The sequence below is a fragment of the Eufriesea mexicana genome, unplaced genomic scaffold (assembly GCF_001483705.2).
Source record: "Eufriesea mexicana isolate 0111107269 unplaced genomic scaffold, ASM148370v2 scaffold124, whole genome shotgun sequence".
Classification (NCBI taxonomy): Eukaryota; Metazoa; Arthropoda; class Insecta; order Hymenoptera; family Apidae; genus Eufriesea; species Eufriesea mexicana.
The window spans coordinates 2,219,771-2,238,041 of NW_016908357.1; the positions used below are offsets into that span (position 1 = coordinate 2,219,771).

Below are 18,271 nucleotides of genomic sequence, written 5' to 3' on the forward strand. Positions count from 1 at the left end.
CTATCGTGATCATCGAACTCTACCCGATGAACAGTCGCTAATTAGCAAACTATGGGAGACCAAAGCGTCGACTCGTCCGAAATTCCGAACAGTCGATACGAGACTAAAGCCGACGAACGTTTCATAAGAAGAGAAAAAAGGAAGAGTTCGCAGTGGAAGATCTTCAATAATGATCGCAAAAGTAGACGTCGGAGATCCATCGCAATTACCACCAGGCCGCTTCTGCTCGCTCTTTATCGGATCACTTTCTTCGGCGAACTCGTGGAATGGCGACCTTTGCAGAGGTCGCTTAAACTACGCTCGAGTTTCACCAGCACGCTCATCTCGAACGCCTGGTTCACCGTTACTCGGGCTCGTTTATACCGAGATCGATCCTCGCACTTCCTTCTTCCTGTACAGACCCGGGAGATCACGATGCACCCTGAGAACCCAGGCTCGACCCCGTGTTCCGTGCGAAACATCGAAAATTGTTGGGTTCACGGAAATACGAGACCCGCGCTGGTAATCAATCGGGATTCACCGTGGTAATTGGGTCGTCTAGAAAGGGGAAAGGGATATTCAGCAGTTGGTCGCGTTTCGCCTGTCTTCCTCTGCGACAGGACATTGCTAGATCCATTCGTCCGTGTATTACGAGGTTTACGATTATTCACGATGTCTCTCAGCAGTCGAACGGTAGTTCGCTCGAGCGATGATTTATATTCCGCGCAAACTGTGTAGAAAGTTGTGATAAGAGAAGACGGTGTAACAAAGTCGAAGAAAAGGTGCAGTTCCGGAGTTTCTACGAGGAGCTTCTGTGTCACAGATCCGTGGGATGGTTTCGACATTTAGCGCGACGGATCTGCGCTGTGCCTTTGGTTCATGAACGAATACGTCTCATTCAAGAACGCAGCGCGTTAAGTTCCAACAAAAAGCTTGTTAATATTCATCAGATGTGTACCGTTATTCAACAGTAATTCAGCGAGAAATGTGACATCTACGGATAGGTTTATTGCGTCTATGACGCCGGCCTCGTATAAACGCGTTACATGATTTACCGCTTCGCGATTGCGCTCGCCAGTCCTCGCATATTCCGCGGACTTCGAGATTCCAATTTTTCCCCGCTTTTGTCGACCAATGGCCGTTCGATCAATCGAGTCGGCAGTAATTATCAACCCACTTACGATTATCGATAATTCGCAGACGCCGTTATCGACGAGTTACGTAAACTCACGGGATTCCAGCATGCTTGTGTCTCGTAATAATGAATTAATCGAACTATCCAGCGAAGGTATAGGCTTCCTACGCGAGACCGTTCCCAGAGAACAGTCATTGATCCCTGGCAAATACACGCAACTTGGGTGGAAATTCGTATAAGGTGATTGGAACGGAGACGAGTGTCGGGCGAGCAGAAAGAATCGATAATTATCTATGATTATGCGGCTAAATCGAGCATGATCGATCAACGTGAATCGCGAGGCGGCGCAGATCGACCTCCGATAGCAGGCTACCCAGCCGTAGAAAAGAAGCAACGATGACCCGGGTCGCTCTCACGCGTTTGTCTCAGTTGTTCACTTCCGCTAGTGAAAGGTGCATGCACACTCACCTCGGTGTCTACGGTAAAATGCGCTTACGTACACCTACGTGCATCCCCGTGTGCGCATCGGACTAGCCAAGTACACCTCTTCTATGTAACCGGCGAGGCTTGCCTGGAAAGGTAGCCTTAGATCGTCGCATCAGTCTGATTGAAATTCTAACGGGTGTCCCGCGGCAAATCATCGGATTTCTCGCCGCGTATTCCTATTCCTCCGGTCGTTTAACACCAGGCGAAATCAATTTCCTTCGACACGTTGCATTCGTTAGAAGCTTAGCTGCCGCGAAGACGTTTCGTCGCCTCGACGATCCTTTTCTTTCACCCGAGTTCGAACTTGTTTCGTCAAGGATTCTACGGCCACGAGGTGTCTCTACGAATTAGTTGCGCAATCATTTACACGGTTGGCTATCGTTTTTCCTAGGCGTATCGTGTAAACGCTCGAACAGGAGGCAACGATCGATTTTAAGGAAAGAGAAACGCGGAAAGACGAACGGGAACCGATCGTCCAAGAGAGCGCCGCATCGCGATGTTTTTCATCGCGTGAAAACGCGTCGACTGGCAGATCGGTGACCAGAGTGTGTTTGACATTTTCACGAGTGTCAATTATGCGATCCGCGATTTTGATGGCTCGTAACCTCCGTGATTACGGCTTCGACGACATTCCATCCGAAACTCGATCCTTTCGAACACGCATTCTTGACTTCCTTGAACTTCGACAAAGTATCTTATGGGAATTCTTCGAGGTAGCATTATGCTTCTACGCTTCGATCAAACCGCGCGATTTACGCTATACCTTATTTGCCTTTTCACCGTCGAGATCCCACATCGGTATGACGTTGAACGACGCCGAGTGATGTTGCTTAGAATGGAAATCATTTCCGAAAGAGTCAATATCGTGATACTTTTCCCTGAGCAGAAAATGAAATCGGGAAGAAATTTGCGCAGTCCTGTCACGACGCGTTTTGTAATTCTAATAGTCAGAATTTCTAAACCATTTTATTTCGACCGATTCGGTCTGCCAAGTGGAGCGGCGCGTCTAAAGATCATGCCGATTTCTTGCATCATTATTGGCCTAATTCCAGTCGATTTGTATTCATATTTGGGAAACATCCATTCGTGGCTTGGGCAACTTTGTTCGGAAACGTCGAATGAATACCAAAACTACGATTCTCCTGGCTGTTTTCAATTAACGATGTTCGTCCGCGACTGTTAAATATAGCGACTGCTCAGTTGTGTCTATTATCGCAATTCCTTACGTAATACCGCGATTAATCAATTTACGTCTAATTAAAGACAGTCTCTCTGGAAATTCGCGCCGTTCTATCTGATTATGTGGCGTTCCAAGAATCCGCTGATAAAAATATTCCATCCCGCAAGAATGATTTTTATCACTCGAACGGAGATAAAACCCGAGACGATATCCGAAGATGTGTTTACACTTGTCCGTGGTGCTTCGTATGTACTTAGGAAGTTATCGAGATAATTAGAAAATAAGTAGTACTTAATTTCCTGCATTATTGAGACGTAAAAATCAGTGATTTAATATATGATTATCGAAACGTATATTTCATCCATACCAAACTTAGAGATACATATGTACGTTACACGTCCGTAAACGATTCCTTGGTTATTATCAGCATTATGACCATTAAATTATACGACGCACTCGAATGAACTTTGGTCTCATTCGCAAACATCGAATCACGGCTTCTGCCCATTATGACACTTTATTGTTCTATCTGAACCGTGCAGTCGAACGCCGACTAATGGCAACCTAAGAAAAGAAATTACAATCTTGCGTCGTACAGACTAATCCTAACAGAACCAACACCTAACAGTTCAATGATCCCAGTGTCTCGATGGCAGTCACTCTAGCACCTCTAGCACCGGTAGTACAGACTCGAATTAAAGTCCACCCACATCCTCGTCATCGTCGCTTGCAAACGCCGATATTTGGCAGAGGCTTCAGCTTGCACTTCTTCACCCAGCCGCTCCACGCTTGGAACCCGTTCGAATTATAAATCTTCTTGGCACACTCGATGTCATCCTGGATGTCGTCGTTGGCGAAATCCTCGCAACGTTTGTTGCACTCGCCACCGGTGTGTCCTCTGGAGCACCACTTCAGACTGCTGATCTGGAAGATCCCGTAGTTGTAACTGGAAGCTGTCTTTGGACCAGTGACCAACTGCGTGTCAAGTCCACTTTCGCTCTGCATCAGGCAGACCCAGTTGCTTATCATGGTCCTCGTGATTTTAGCACGTTGCAGCTCTTGCACGGCCTCGCACAGCGACAGAACCTTTGCTTCCACCTGGCTGCGTATCAGCACAGCCAGGAGGAACAGGACCAGCCAGGATTCGATCTTCCTCTTCATTTCCTTTCCGATGCTTCAGCTGTTCGATGAAACACACGAGGGCGGGACACTGGCGCTAAACTATTCGACACAACGTTACCGCGACGAAGATTCACGCTTAAATATCACGCGACTTACTGCACCGGTTGTGCCGTGCTGTGGCAAACGATACGCGACGTCCTTGAGCTTGAGCGATAAATTATAATTTCCTAAGCGCCGCGTGGCCGGAAGGAATGTCTGACGACTGTTGTCCTTATTCTTTCTTCGCGATTTCGCGTTGGCTCCACTCGTCTTCGATGGGCTGCTTCGATAAACTCGCCATCGATGACAAGTTTTCCGTAATAACACTCGTGATTCTTTTTTTCTTCGCTTTTTTCGCTACACCAACGGTAGCTGATACTCGCGACGAGTCGATAAGAGCGAACGGTGCTTCGTTGCAAAATAGACAATTCCAGTGGGAGCCGTGAGAGTTCGAGTTCGGTGCAGTCAATAATTCCACGAATAATCAGCTTGATTTTTGGAAATTCGAGAAGCAGTGAATGGATCGGCATAAAGTTTCCTGAAAAGGAACGGAACGATGCTGAAGAAGGATTCGCAGGATATCTAATTGGAAGTTTTTATCACGATCCTTAAAGGAACCTTGCGCGTGTCCTTATAAGCCGAAGACGCTTTCTAAGCTAGGAGAATACGGACAGCGCGTGAGACCTTGGGGAAATTGGTTATAAAAGAACGAATCGATAGAGGGGAAAAGAAATGGTATCTCGTGGTGCGGTAAGTGATGTGCGATAGGGGATCATTTTTATCAGAGGTACAGCGATTGACGTAACGCGGTTATTTAATAGAGAAATTTTATTCAGAATCCGACGAAACGTCGAAGCTACTTAACGAATTGCATAAATGATTATGCAAGTTGCAGAACTCGCATCGCTAGATTTTTATTCGCGATCGATGGTAGTGTAGGTAAAAATAAAATAAAATAGGCAGTACGTAAAGTTCGCAAATAAAAGTCTATACACAAGGCACAATAATATCACATGTACTTACAAAACTTCCCTCGCGTGTAACGTTACGCTACGTTTCTTGACAGTATTGACACCTCTCAACTCGTCTTAAGTTAACTATTCACAAAGTTATTTCCTCTCGCGCGGAAATAGCAGTAACTTCAATGTAAATTCTCGATTTCTTTCAGATTAGGAGAGAGACGAATTCCTTACGGTACGATACGATATTGACTTATACAAAAATACTAGTATTCTCTTCTGGTCCAAATGAAAAAGTATTCAGCACGTGTATTACACTAATAGCCAACCAAAAGCGACACGTCACATTCGTAATGTAAATAACGCCATAATTTAGTAGTTTGCGTACAAAGTATATCAATATTGATTGTCGTAAAGTCTCGTTACTTTTTTCATTCGTATCTATCAATACTCTGCATATCATTGGCAATTTATATATTCAACATACACATAGAAAGATAGCGTAATCGCTTATATATATACGAATCGAGCATTTAATATTGCTTTCGTTAAATACACCTTTTTCTAGTTCGTTAAATTAAATTTGAGCCTACGACCTGTTTTATCGATCCTACGAAATCGTAGTGTAAACGTGATCGTCGTGCTAATCTTATTAGGGCAAAGACTTTGGTGAATTCGCGACCGACCTTAAATATCATCCGGTACAGACCATCAGCGTGCAAAATTCCATAATTACACCGCGTATTTACAAAATGTCCTAGCTACGAAACGTTCTGGCACCCTATAGTTGCAAACGTAATTTCTACCTTAACAACCGGAACACGTTCGACATCTTCAGCCTTCGGAAAGTCATTCAACCCGCCGCCGCGTTGGTCAAGTTCGCCCTTCTGGCTTTGGCAAATCGTAGTATGTCCGGATTTTCGAAGATCATTTTGGCTAATGTCTCTATCCCCGCGTAAGTGTCAGCCTTGGTTCCCATGCACATAGACCACTGCGTTCCCGACAGATCTTTACTGCACTCGACATCGTGATAAACGTGAACCAAGTCCTTGTCAGCTGCTCTGAAGATCTTGATATTCGACTTGACTACCTTCTCGTAGAAATCCACGTCCTCTTTGCCCCATCCCTCGATGGACAGGTCGAAGCCACCGACCACTTTATAATCCCGTTTGTACAGGGAAACGATACCGAATCCAAATTGCCTCCAATACCCCGTCCTTTCGTTTATGGCGAACGTATCATGCCTCCTGGCGTTTCGACCATAAAGCGTCTTTGGGTCGTACTGACTGAACACCACAGGGAAGTATATTTGTCTACCTAGAAGAGTATTCACGCGAATCCTGTAGAGGGCAGACTCGGTAAACACGATGTCCACGTCGACGAAGAACATCAAATCGTCGTCCTTCAACCTCGACACGCCGATGTTCAGAGCCTTCGCTCTGGAAAATGTTCCAGAAGCATGGATAACGTCGACACTGGCGCTACGGTATTTGTATTTCAGTTGTTCTATCAAATCTATCGTTCGCTCGAAGGAGGAATTTTCTGTCTTGTGACGATAGAGGATGATCGAGAGGACAGTCTTCTCTCCAGTCGTTAGGCAGGTCTCTTCGTAGTTTTGCAGGAACCTTTGGAAAACCTCGAATCTTCCGGACAAAGGGAGAATAAAATGAACGACCTTGCTCTTCACCGGATCCTCCTCTTCGAAGTTGAAATTCAGGTTCAGAAAGCCGCCTCGAAATATATCTTGCAAAGATTTGTCTCCCCGTTGCTTCCTCCGCGTCTCGTCCACTTCCACCCCGTCCACGGTTTCTCGTATTTCCAGTCCTACGAAAAAGAAACCAGTGCTTCACTCGAAACGCCATCGCCGTTCGTTTCGATCCCTGCGACGCAGTTTTGCTTTCAACGAACGCAAAAGATTCCGTTCGGCTTTGAAAACGGTACCTGTGAAGTGTTGATGGAGGTACACGTGTCTTCTGACAGGCAGCGTAACCTTTCTGCCCCTGTACTTCCGGTAGACCAACAGGAGATCCAGTATCGTGTCGGCACCATAAGAATCTACTCTCCTGTATCCATATAGGGTTGACCTTTCCTCCACCACTCTGCCACGCTGTCGTGAACAGGCATTTATGGAGGCCATCACTTCCCTCGTGATGTCCTCCAGACCCTCCTTTATGTCGCTGTGAATTCTTCTCCTGGGATTCGAGTCGCCTAAACTGTACTCGGACCTCGACAAGAAATCCCAGTGTATTACTTCGTCGCTGGTTGTCGGTGTGAACGAACGTAGTCCTGCAGAAACACCTGTTTAAGAAAAGAATGCGTTAACGAAATTCGAAAATTTCGAAGAATTCCTATTACCACGTGCTGTATGTTTATAACACTCGATACCATTATGCGCGGAATAATTTATACGACGTACACGCTGGCAAAGTATCAACAGTTTGGTCTATGGCTGCGTTTAAAATTTTAGTACCTCCACACGGACACGGATGTAATACCGGACCACTTCACAGCGCTCGCGTATTAGGCGCGAATATGTCTGTAAGTGCAGAAGATGGAAATGAGTAGAATCATGATCGAAGTCCTGATCGTTCCGTCTGATGGGCTCAAACGAATCGTGTCGTGCCTCGTTCCTACATCGCCACGTCGGTCCGACGATCAATTCGCACGGGCTAATCGGCCTAAATGGTTCTATTAATAACGCACATCCAGGGAAACGCGATTGTTCATGAAATCGACGATTCGTGCCCGGCTCGTGAAATATTCCAGTGGTTCAAAAGCTCCTCGCACGCTCGGCATCGAATTTATCCTAATGACGTGCGCTTAACCACCCACGTTTTTCGAGTAATTTTCGCGACTTTGCAATTCTCGGATAATATTCGTTTACCTAGTATTTCCGTGTCGCCCGGATATTCCTTGGAGTAAGGACTGACAGGAAACAGAGGGACACCGTCGGCAATCTCGAAATTCTTCAGATTCTCCACGCTGATTCTCAATTGCTTCGCCATCGTGTAAATATCTCGGTGAAGATTGAGTCTCTCTTGTTGCAAGTCTTGGATCTGAAGTCCCTGCAACGGAAACAGAGGCTTTTGCAACAGGCAGAGGAAACGATTAGCAGGTAACGTTACGCGAGTCGATACCAACCCTCATGTAATTGTGTAACCTGTACATATGTGGCGGACTTTTAACAGGATGCAAAGTAATAGCACGGTGAACTTCTTTTTTCTTTAAGTTTCCGGTGAACGCCTGTGCACCGCTACTGTTGTGATATAGAATGGACTGCATCTGTAACAGTGAAAGCATCCAGTATCGTCAGCTGCGATTAAAATTCACGGGACAGAAATAGATGACAGTCGTCGTCATCCGACGATGACTTCAGATCTTAAGACGTTTAACCCGGTAATTAGATGAAGTTAGAAACTGTATATTTGCACTGGCCCCTAATTTGAGGAAACAGAGTTCTCATTCTAGCGAGAATCAAATTTTTGACGGTCAGGCTAGCGAGCTTTCGGTGAATGCGTAAACGAGTTTTTATAAACCAACGCGAATAGAACTAGAGTGGAAGTATAAACTTCCTGCTGGTTCACTGTCTGATAATAAATATTATCAAGAACACCAAACTGCATCTTACCGGGACCGCAGAGCAAGTGTTAATCAAGCTGTGAGACTGGGTGTGGTGGTGTCGTATGACAGGGAATTATTCTAGTATTACGTCTCTCGAGTTAATTTGGTCATATTCTAGCATCGTTTATTTCACTGTACTCTTTTGCAAATTACCGTAGATCCTGCTTTGAGAAATAATCGAAATACCAAAGTATCAGGAAGAAAATTGCGTATGCGTCATTAGCTAGCTCGCCACCTAGAACCCGAATCGTAAAATCGTCGTCGCGGGTGTTACGCATGATCGATAAATCAATCGTTCGAAAAAGGAAACGTGCAAAAACTGTACGACAAACACTTCGTAGCTATTGCATGTCGTATGAATAGCTATTAAGTGTTTCGACCTTACGACGAAAGTCAAGACGGGAACGTCTGCCAGTAGGTTAGCAGGCTACGATTTGTTCGAATCTAACGACTAACATCCTCGTGCCAGCATTCTACCTTTCAGAGTTATTCCACTGAAATCCCGGTCTTAAATCAATATTTCCGAACTCGACGGACCAATATTGGAGTTAGAAGTTGAATCAGCTCTTGGACGAACGTTCCCGACACGTTTCCCTTAGCGACTCGGACCTTGGATTCAAACAACGGAGACAACGGAACAGGAAGATCCGTCCTTTTTTCTCCTTTCCGTTTCATTGGAACTTCCTCAATCCAGAATAACCTTTTCTCTTAACACCACGAGAATAGCGTGAAAAAAGATATTTTATTGGATCGTGTTTCGGTGCATGTTGCCAATGCTAACGTTGTGACATAATAATTCGCCTAACAACGTGCAACCGTGAACGCAACCGTGCAGTTCGATTAAATTATTGCTAGGAACGCGATAAGAGATTTAACCGCTCCGTGCTGTAAATTGTTACTTAAGCACTTCGACCTAATGCTGAGTGTCAAGATGGAGGAGAATGACTCGATCTGGCCACTGGGTTAGCAGGGTACTATTCGCTTGTACTTAACGACTAACATCCTCATCTGTGCATTGTACCTTCCGAGTTAACCTAATGATAGCGTACCCTGTATATGATGCAGATGCGTAGCTTATGTATTTAAACCGATAATACGTATCGCATAGACCCTGTTTAGACCGTGCGAATATCGTGTTAGTGGGGACCAGGAACGGTTATTAAATTGCTCCTAGAAATCGTGCGACACCGATGAGAGATACCCGGGATTCCTCTGTTTCCAAAGAAACCAAGAATTATCGCCGAGTGATCTTTGTTACGAAAGAACACCCTCGTTAATTATCGACTTATCGAAGCATCGAAGTGTACGTTCTGTGGGATAGCACGACGTTCCGTCGAACATCGCGAGACTCTGTCGATCAACGGATTACACGTGCTCTATGTACGTCCCTAGTTATTACGGTGTATGTATCAAGAGAGAGAAGAAAACAGGACGACCGAAAATAGATTTAATAGTTATGTGAACGACGATGAGACGCATGAAGCGACCGAGCGACACAGCGGAGCATGTTCATAGAAGGAGAAAACCTCTAAAATAGACTCTGCGACAGACGTTGGCGAAGAATTCACGCGACAATTAACCCGCGCGAGGCAACTGGCAATTTGTCACGAGCAAACAAAAGTAGGAAAATAGAGAAAATTACCTCGTAGCTCCAGGTACACGGTATACCGGCGTACTTCTGCACGCACCTTCCCAATTCGACGTCTTCATGCGTAGTGTACAAATGTCTCAGGCAATACTTGATGTGCGGCACGATTCTTCTTAAGGTCTCCCTGGATAGTATGACACCTGGCCCACCCATGCAAAAATTCTCGTCGTACTCCAAGGATAACAAACCGAATTCCTCGGAGTTCCCTCTGCCTGCTTGGCCAATGTACATAGCTCTTTTGGAATTGACAGATCTCAGCAGTTTCTCCAAACGATCCGTCCTCACGTAGACGTCGTCGTCAGCCCTGAGAAACCACTCGAAACGATCCCCGTAATTGTTCCACATGTACTGTAGCATCATGAACGATTTCTTTTGAGGTGGATAGGTATCGTCGACCCGCGGTAATGGTACCAATGGCAGGTCAGGGCAGTTGTCCGGGACGATGGAGTTCTCGGACGAGAAAAAGGCAATTTTACCTGGAAGCTCTTTACCCCAGGTCTCGTAAACTGCCTTGGCTCGTGAGTCCAGGTATTTGCTAGCCGTCATAACACCCACGAAGACCAGGCTGGTAGAGGAACTGTTTATCTGCTCATCGTCGTTCAATTTGGGAACATTTCGGGCCGATGATTTGATCAACACTCCCGATCCAGGCATCGAAGTCACATAAACGTTTGACCGTTGATGATGGTTCGACGAGAGTATCCTATAGCTTTGGATAAGGAAACCTAGGAGAAGGCCTACTATCAGGCCCAGAATGGCGCTGGCCAGTCCACGTCGTTTACGCATCACTGGGTGAAACGTCACCTCTTCCATTGGTATTCTTCCGGGGTCCCTGGACCTCCGGCTGGGTTCATCGTCATCTTCCTACCTCCCGCGATCGACTTCTTCAACGATTTCAATCTGCTAATTAGCTTAATTGCCGGGAATTCTTCCTGCGATCCCATTGCTCCCTTTTCTCGACACTGAGCACGAGTCTGCTCAGACCTGTTGAACAAGATTTCGTAACCTCATTTTTCCATCGATTCGCAGTAGCGGAATGTTCTAAATCCAACGAACAAACGTTGCTTCTCGGTCGTCAGCAACGGAGAAGTCGAAAAATAAATAAAGGTAGCCGGTCGAATTGGTATTCGGTACATTTCAAAGGCATTCTTTTCGCATTCGCTGGACTTTGACTCACGTTTGTTTGCCATTTAAACAGCAAACTTTGGCCGTGTGTTTTCAACCGCTCACGGTAAGAGTATAAAAGCCTTCGTTGTTTGGCTAGCCATTTATTTTCGAGTTAACCTCGATGGAAACTAATAAACGCGAATTGAATCAAACCGATTATCGTTATCTCTGATACAATATCTATAACTGTGACGTAATCCTAGCCAGCCCTCGCGCAAAAATCAAAATTAACGTACTTACATCGAATAATCTCGTCAGTGATGACACCTGCGTTCCGCCGAATTCCATGGTCGATCCAGGTGTCCTCGGCGCGGTTACGTCTCGATCGTTCATGTCAATCTGTAAGAAACCGAAAACGCTACTGCTAGATAATCGATAGCACATTACGATTCGCAGATAAAAATTGATATGGTCGATATATGTGAGCAATTGAGGTCGCACACGTGCTAAGCAATTCGACCCGAACCTTCGCACCAGCAATTAATCCCTGATTTTCTTTAATCGCGGTTACCCTTTGGTATATTAAATATTTCGTAACCGCTCGATCCTAAACTTCGATAAATTGATCCGATAATTCGTATTCATTCGTTGTTTCAGCAGCATACGTTTATGGCCCGACGAGACAATTGTAGTCCACGATGAACAATCGAAATGCTCGACAAGGCGATCGATGACATTTGCTTTAATGAATTCGATCACAGCCGATCGACCGTGAAGATCAGACATCATGAAAGTCAAATATTATTTAGTTCAAGGATTTAGCGATTTTTTCCGCACAGCTGCTGTTTCGTGCAGTGTCACGTGAACGATGATAAGATGTCGAACAGAGCCGGCACTGTGTGAAGCTGGAAAGCCGCAGGTTACAGAGTATAATAGTGTGTAGAACTTGGCTCCGTTAGAAGACGTTCTCGATCAATTAACCTGACAGTTCAGTTACTCTTTTAACAAATATGGAAGAATGCTTCCTACATGCCTTGCCCGCTAGTCGACGCTTCGAATTCTTCACGCACATTTTTTGGTTCTGCGAGAAGTACCGTTAAGCATATTTCTCCCCCGTGTTTCAAATTACGTGAAGATTGCACGAATAGTGGAATTTGCGTTTAAGCGTGTTCAGATGTTAATCTTTACAAGAATCACGCGAGAAACAAATATACACCATGGATCGTGTCCCAAACGGACAGTCGAAATTTATTCGTCAAATCGGCGTAGACAAAGAATTGTCCCTCGACGAAACCGGTTCCAGGCAAGCTGATATACATATCCGAATGCGGGTAGTTATCGAATTTCGTTTCCTGACATCCTTCTGTTCCCGCGAATCTAACGGCGAAGGAAAGATCTACTTGTCCTGTTGTCGATGTACGCGAGGACGGTGTGATTTAACCGGGGAGAAAGGACTTTCTCGTTAACTGTAAATTAATTATTCGTTAAATGAAAGGTCGCTGATGGTCATCGCCGATTGTTACCAGTGGTTATTCGCACAGCCGTTTCCGTTCTCACAATCTTCTCGCGTTTATTCCCCGGGGCAATGCAGAAAAATCGGATTCCCGTTAAAATCCACGGTAAATGCAAATTATTATCTTAGCTGGTATAAAAATACTCGGCGAAAGGCGACACGTAAAATCAATATTCGTCCATGCCATCTTAATCTTATCGGTTCGAAAAAGAGATTGCTTCGAGTAATAACAATTCAAAGATAATTTGAAGTGCGAACCGTGAATGTTGACGCCATTATTTCGCGATCATTTCGCGAATTTGACACTCTTATTTTTCTCGCTTCGTCATTCCGTGAGTAAACGTAACACGCGAGGAGATACGGAGAAGAGTTTAGCCTGATACCGTTAGAAATTTCTGGGAATCAATAGATGCGCGTCGATAAAGGTGTTGACAATCGCGATTACACGCTGGAATCGGCGAATCCACGAAATCCCGGTGTTCGTCCCGTTAAAGGATGCGATTCGAAGTGACGTGCACGAACGAGGACGTACGAAAGGCGGGAGAACCGGTTTAAGCCGAAAGTCAGCTCCAGATCTCCGCTAGTTCCTACGGTAGGATACCTACAACTTCTAGTTCTTTATGGAGGAGATAAGAATGAGCTGGCAACGATGAGTTGCTTCGAACAAGAAAATCGAGTGCCATTAAAACCACGAACGAAAGTGTCAATGCACTTTTGTCGCACTTTTGAAATTATTATCTTACCGTGACGAAAAGGTGAAATTCGAAATTGACAGGGAGAAGTACGACTACGACTACGTCTATCGAAAATATTCGAGAAGAATCATTGGAGAATTTCTTTCCGGCAGATTTCGTTTGAAAACTTTTCACCGAAATATTATCCCGTTAACGAGGTGATTCGTTTAATGCGCGAGGGTGTCGAAAAATAGCGGGATCCTCGTATTCGTTTTAATCGCATCTGCACAATGGATTTGCATACATTTCGAGGTGAGTCAGAACAAAGTGGTCGACTGGCTGGAAACACGTTGTGGTTGGATTCTCGTGACTGTCGACACTCATTAACTTCCGAACGATCGTATTTTCGAAAGACTGACTTGACCAACAGACCCAGCCATTAAAAGCTGTTACGTAGAACGAGACCTCCGCTAATTGTTCCCACAGACATCGAGCCGCGGTTGAGGCAGAGCCATCGAAGCAAAGACACATTAGGTGGCTAGATTCGTCGTAGCCGTGACTGGAATCGGAGTTAAGCAGTCTGTCCGATCAACCGGTAGAAGCGTCTAGGAGTCATCGACTTTTCGTGTTCGGGAGCACGATAATAATGAAAGGCTTGCGGCTCGTGAAACGATCCCAGTGCACGGTTGAACAATCTCGTTAAACGACAGCTCGATATTCTAAACAAATAGCCTTTGTGCACCGGGGTTCTTAATTTATTAATTGCGGAAGCACTTACGTTGGCCAGCTGGCAAAAGAAATTTCGGATCTCATCCGGGAACTACAATGTCACGTTCGATTAATCGCTTTCCATCCACTCACGAGACTTTCTCACAATCACTGTTCCACCGAAAAACTTCGATTGTTCCCCACGATGCTTATATCACACCTTCCTCGACTTTTCACCATTCAATTTACCAATGCTGTTCGCGCTTCCCTATTAGGCGAAGCAACAAGCAATCTCCATCAGTCACTGAATATCTCTCACGGATGTGTATACCTCGTTTCACGAACAACTTACTCTTCTCCGTTTTCTTCTTTTAGCCGGCCGATTCGTTTGCCGTTCTACGTGTGCACGTGGGTTTAGCTGGCGCCGAAAAAAGCCGTGTTACGGACCCGCTGCATCCGCCTTGGCATGACAGAAGCCGTAAACGAAGAGACGATGAAAGAAACGTGCTGGCACCGGCCGCGGCCGTGTTGCGTGCAGGATGTCGGAGCGGCGACTGAACGAGACGAGACCGAGAGCCGGCTAGCAGTCAGCCAGTCAGGCAAGCAGTCGTCGGGCAACGAGCAGTCAGCCAGCTAGACCCAGGCAGCCTGATCGGCTCGCCGAGGTATACTAAAGCTTTTCAACGGACGGAGCAGAAACTTTTCGTTGGGATACGAAGGAAATGAGTCGATACGCAGGCTTCACGCCATGCTCCTGACCTCGGCAACCTTCGACAGCCTCCGATTCGATCCTTTCTTCATCGGCATCTCGACCCTTCTGCGATCCCTGGTGCTCTACGGATTCCTGCAGATTCTCAGATGCACGTGCGCCAGTCTTGCTCGCGAGGATGCGAAAAATTATGTAAGAATCTCCTCATATTCTCCAAGCTGAGCTTCTTCCTCGTTTTTTCTCCATACGTCTGGAAGATTGCGAAAAGGCATGTTATCTTCTGCGAACATTTCGACCGAGATACGCGGAACGTGCGACACTAGAAATGAACCGAGATACGCGGGATGCGTGACAAGAAACCAAGTGTAAAATCATTCTATTTCTATACGGTTATTTTCGATACGATGTCCCGGTAGGGTATCGCGATTTCCTCGATATAAATCCTATGGTAAACGATTGCTTTCTATTTTCAGTGGCCGACGAATCATCGATATAGGCCCGATTATTTAAATTTTGTAGCAAACGGTACGGTCGAACGTGTACGGGCTCTATATTTAGAACTCCTGACCCTCTAAAATTACTCTTATCTGTAGGAACGATATACGCCTTGAGATATGACTCGTTTATAGTAACAAATGGGCACATTTTTTCAAGAAATCGTACATTAGCTTTAGACATTTCTCGGTCGTACCTTCTTCCACGACGCGGTAGACTACATTCCCAAAACCTGTCGGTACACTATGGCGAATTTCTGTACGACTATCTTTATCAATCAAAGATAACCTACATTGTATGTTGTCAATATCGTCGCGATAGTTCCGATCAAACTACGCTCGATTACTCGGCAATTCATTGTCATGTATCGCGTATTCTCTATTCACGCTCGTCCGGTTGATAGGATGCGAAACATGTGTTTACTCTTCGCGAACCGCGAGAGAGGAGCGAGATGTGTACTCGAGTATATCTGGTTAGCGTATTGTGTAACGAGATGCGTAAAATAAATGTATAGTGAACACCTACGCGATCGTCGCGTGCTCGCGTTAGAACGCAGTAATGAACGTTACTAAACGCCGGCTAGTAAGATCAGTCGAAGCTGACACACTATAGCATCGCGTCCGTAAAGCAGGAACTTCCGTCGAAATAGAAGCGAATTGAACTACCTTTACGCTTCGTGAATTTCATATTATCTCCCATTCGCCATGCTCGATCCTTGCTCGAGCGGAACGATCGGATTAAGACGCGAAGGAGCAATGTAGGTGTGTTGTAAAAGATTCAAAAAGATCGGCCAGAACAGCGTTCAGCGACACGTCATTTAGCCAAACGATTACCCAGCCCCAGCACTTTCGTTTCACTTTTACCAGAAGTTTACTACGCGATTATCAACCACATCGTGCTATCGCGTTTGGATAATGCCGAATGCATAACGATTCGAATGATTACGAAGAAGTCATGCTGGCCGACCGGATGAATCAGTCGAAGGAGGAAAGTTTGCTCGTGGCGAGGCTGGTTAAATAATTTTATTTTTAGCCAGCTCGTGGAAATCCTTTTGCCGGAAATATGGAGGAGAAAGAGGAACCGATCCCTCCAACTTCACGCACGTGATAACCTCGGGTTTGACCAATCTTCCTTAAGACCCCGTTTCGACAATTTATTGCATTCCGAGAATTTAATGATCTTTAACGACGTATGGGAAAAAGAGGGGAATGGAAACGAATCGTAGGCAGACGTGTGGAAAAGAAACTCTTTCAAAATGGTCCATGTTCGTGTGTCGGATGTTAAGTATCTATTGCGGGTATTCCTAATTTAATCGTTAAAGAAAGTTATTCAAATTTTGGTGATATTAATTATTTTTCGGTGAAACTGCGTTCCGTGTTTCGTAATATCGTTTGTGATAAATAATTGATCAAAAATTTGGATTACAGATATAGCTCTAAAAATATCTAAAGGCAAGTCTTTGGTGATCGTTTAGTTTTATTTATTTTACGTTGTTACGCTTTTACTAGATAAGAGATTTAGTTATATCGTGTGAAGAAGAGGGTATGTAGCTGAAGTTATGCTTGCTTTTTGTCAAAAATATTAATACGTCCCCGTTTATAGCTTAGATTGGTACAAGTGTGATTTATGCATCATATTTCCGGTGAAAATAATACATCCCGTACATACTTACACGATGTTCGGCTCTCAAGTTAAACTAAATGTTTCTAATTAAATTCACCGGTAATAAGGTATGAAATTACTCGGAGTTTAATGCTAGCGCACCTCTGCTTGAGTTCTTTATGAAATTATTGTTGGTATGAAGACTAACGCGTTGCTCAATGTAATGTTTCTTATGCATTATGCAATGGTTAGAAGATTGCATTTTATGTAAGGAGAAAATTAGTGTGTTTTCTTTGATAAAAATGTGAACGTGCGAAAGGTATACTATATTTTGTAATGCAAATGCATCGTTTCATGCGGTGTGGTTGTTCTCACGATTAAATGGAAAAAGTTTAATTTTCTGTGTACACGTCAAGTAGGTCTTCCGTATATTGATAAATCGCAGATCGTTTAAAATTTCCCGCCGTTCTGAGTACAAAATGGCGGGAGCTATGTGACGATAGATCGTTGAACCCAGAAACACTACTGCATTCAACTAGTATATTTATTCCGGAATATTTGTTATTTATTCGTTTATAATGTAAGAAAAATTATTTTCGATCGTTACATCGCTTATTTGGGATATATCGAATTCATTAAACGTGTACATTATTTCCTTCAGGGTTGTAATAACCCAAGCGTCGTAGATTGTAACACATCGATTGGTATACTTGATTCTAAAATTTTAACGATTATTTGTTTCGTGCATGATAAAGATATCGATTATTTTTTTTGAGTACGCGCCGTTTATGCGAAAGAATTATACAGTTATTTGAATTGAGAGTCATTTAGCAAAAGTAAAATATGATGTCGTGGCATCCATATTGCAGAGGGCACGATTTCATTCTATACACGCCCCTGAGACGCCATTATATATGGTTGCTGATTTGACTAGTTCGTCAACGGAAGTGACGCGAGTCGCTTCGTTACGTTTACATTCTGTTCTCGACGTCGCGTTCATTGTGGGGAGCCATTACCCTCGTCCGCGCTAAGCATCGTGCCATATTCCCATTCGCGCCCTAATACTAACAACATTCTCGTAGTTTTAAGTGAAATATTATGAGAGTGAAGACCGAAATGGACGACGACGAAAAGGGGTAAGTCTGAATTGTGTATTAATGGCTATTCGTAGGTATTTTTTGTACGAAAATTTTCGATCGACGCGTTCATGGGCTGTCGGGTTTATTGCGTGGGATCTCCATTTGCGTATTGCAGTTACTTCGGATCTGTAGTTTCCCATCAATGTTCTTCCGAT

At 44.6% G+C, this 18,271-nt stretch overlaps 3 protein-coding genes across 6 annotated transcripts in view; 1 reads left to right on the plus strand and 2 right to left on the minus strand.

Moving 5' to 3' along the window:
- Positions 1-3,117: 3,117 nt before the first annotated feature.
- Positions 3,118-4,220, minus strand: LOC108555435 (lysozyme). Its single transcript, XM_017911068.1, has one exon. The coding sequence runs from the start codon at positions 3,939-3,941 to the stop codon at positions 3,498-3,500; it is 444 nt and encodes a 147-aa protein (XP_017766557.1). The 5' UTR covers positions 3,942-4,220; the 3' UTR covers positions 3,118-3,497.
- A 1,322-nt stretch (positions 4,221-5,542) lies between these two features.
- Chsy (Chondroitin sulfate synthase) lies at positions 5,543-15,037 on the minus strand. 2 transcript variants are annotated; one of them, XM_017911079.1, is made up of 7 exons: positions 14,524-15,037; positions 11,577-11,675; positions 10,164-11,153; positions 8,042-8,182; positions 7,785-7,965; positions 6,842-7,198; positions 5,543-6,724 (listed from the first exon to the last, which is right to left on the minus strand). In XM_017911079.1, exons 3-7 carry the CDS (start codon positions 10,980-10,982, stop codon positions 5,754-5,756), a joined length of 2,469 nt encoding a protein of 822 aa, XP_017766568.1. In that variant the 5' UTR covers positions 10,983-11,153; positions 11,577-11,675; positions 14,524-15,037; the 3' UTR covers positions 5,543-5,753. The 2 variants fall into 2 exon arrangements, with proteins under 2 accessions (XP_017766568.1, XP_017766569.1); XM_017911080.1 differs by lacking the exon at positions 14,524-15,037 and adding an exon at positions 14,242-14,429.
- A 2,954-nt stretch (positions 15,038-17,991) lies between these two features.
- The window catches only part of Hrb27C (Heterogeneous nuclear ribonucleoprotein at 27C), a 31,064-nt gene continuing 30,784 nt past the window's right edge, over positions 17,992-18,271 (plus strand). For all 3 annotated transcript variants that reach the window (XM_017911262.1, XM_017911261.1, XM_017911263.1), the window contains exon 1: positions 17,992-18,113. In XM_017911262.1, coding sequence (XP_017766751.1) covers positions 18,076-18,113 — 38 coding nt within the window. In that variant the 5' untranslated portion in view covers positions 17,992-18,075. The remainder of the gene's footprint in view (positions 18,114-18,271) is intronic.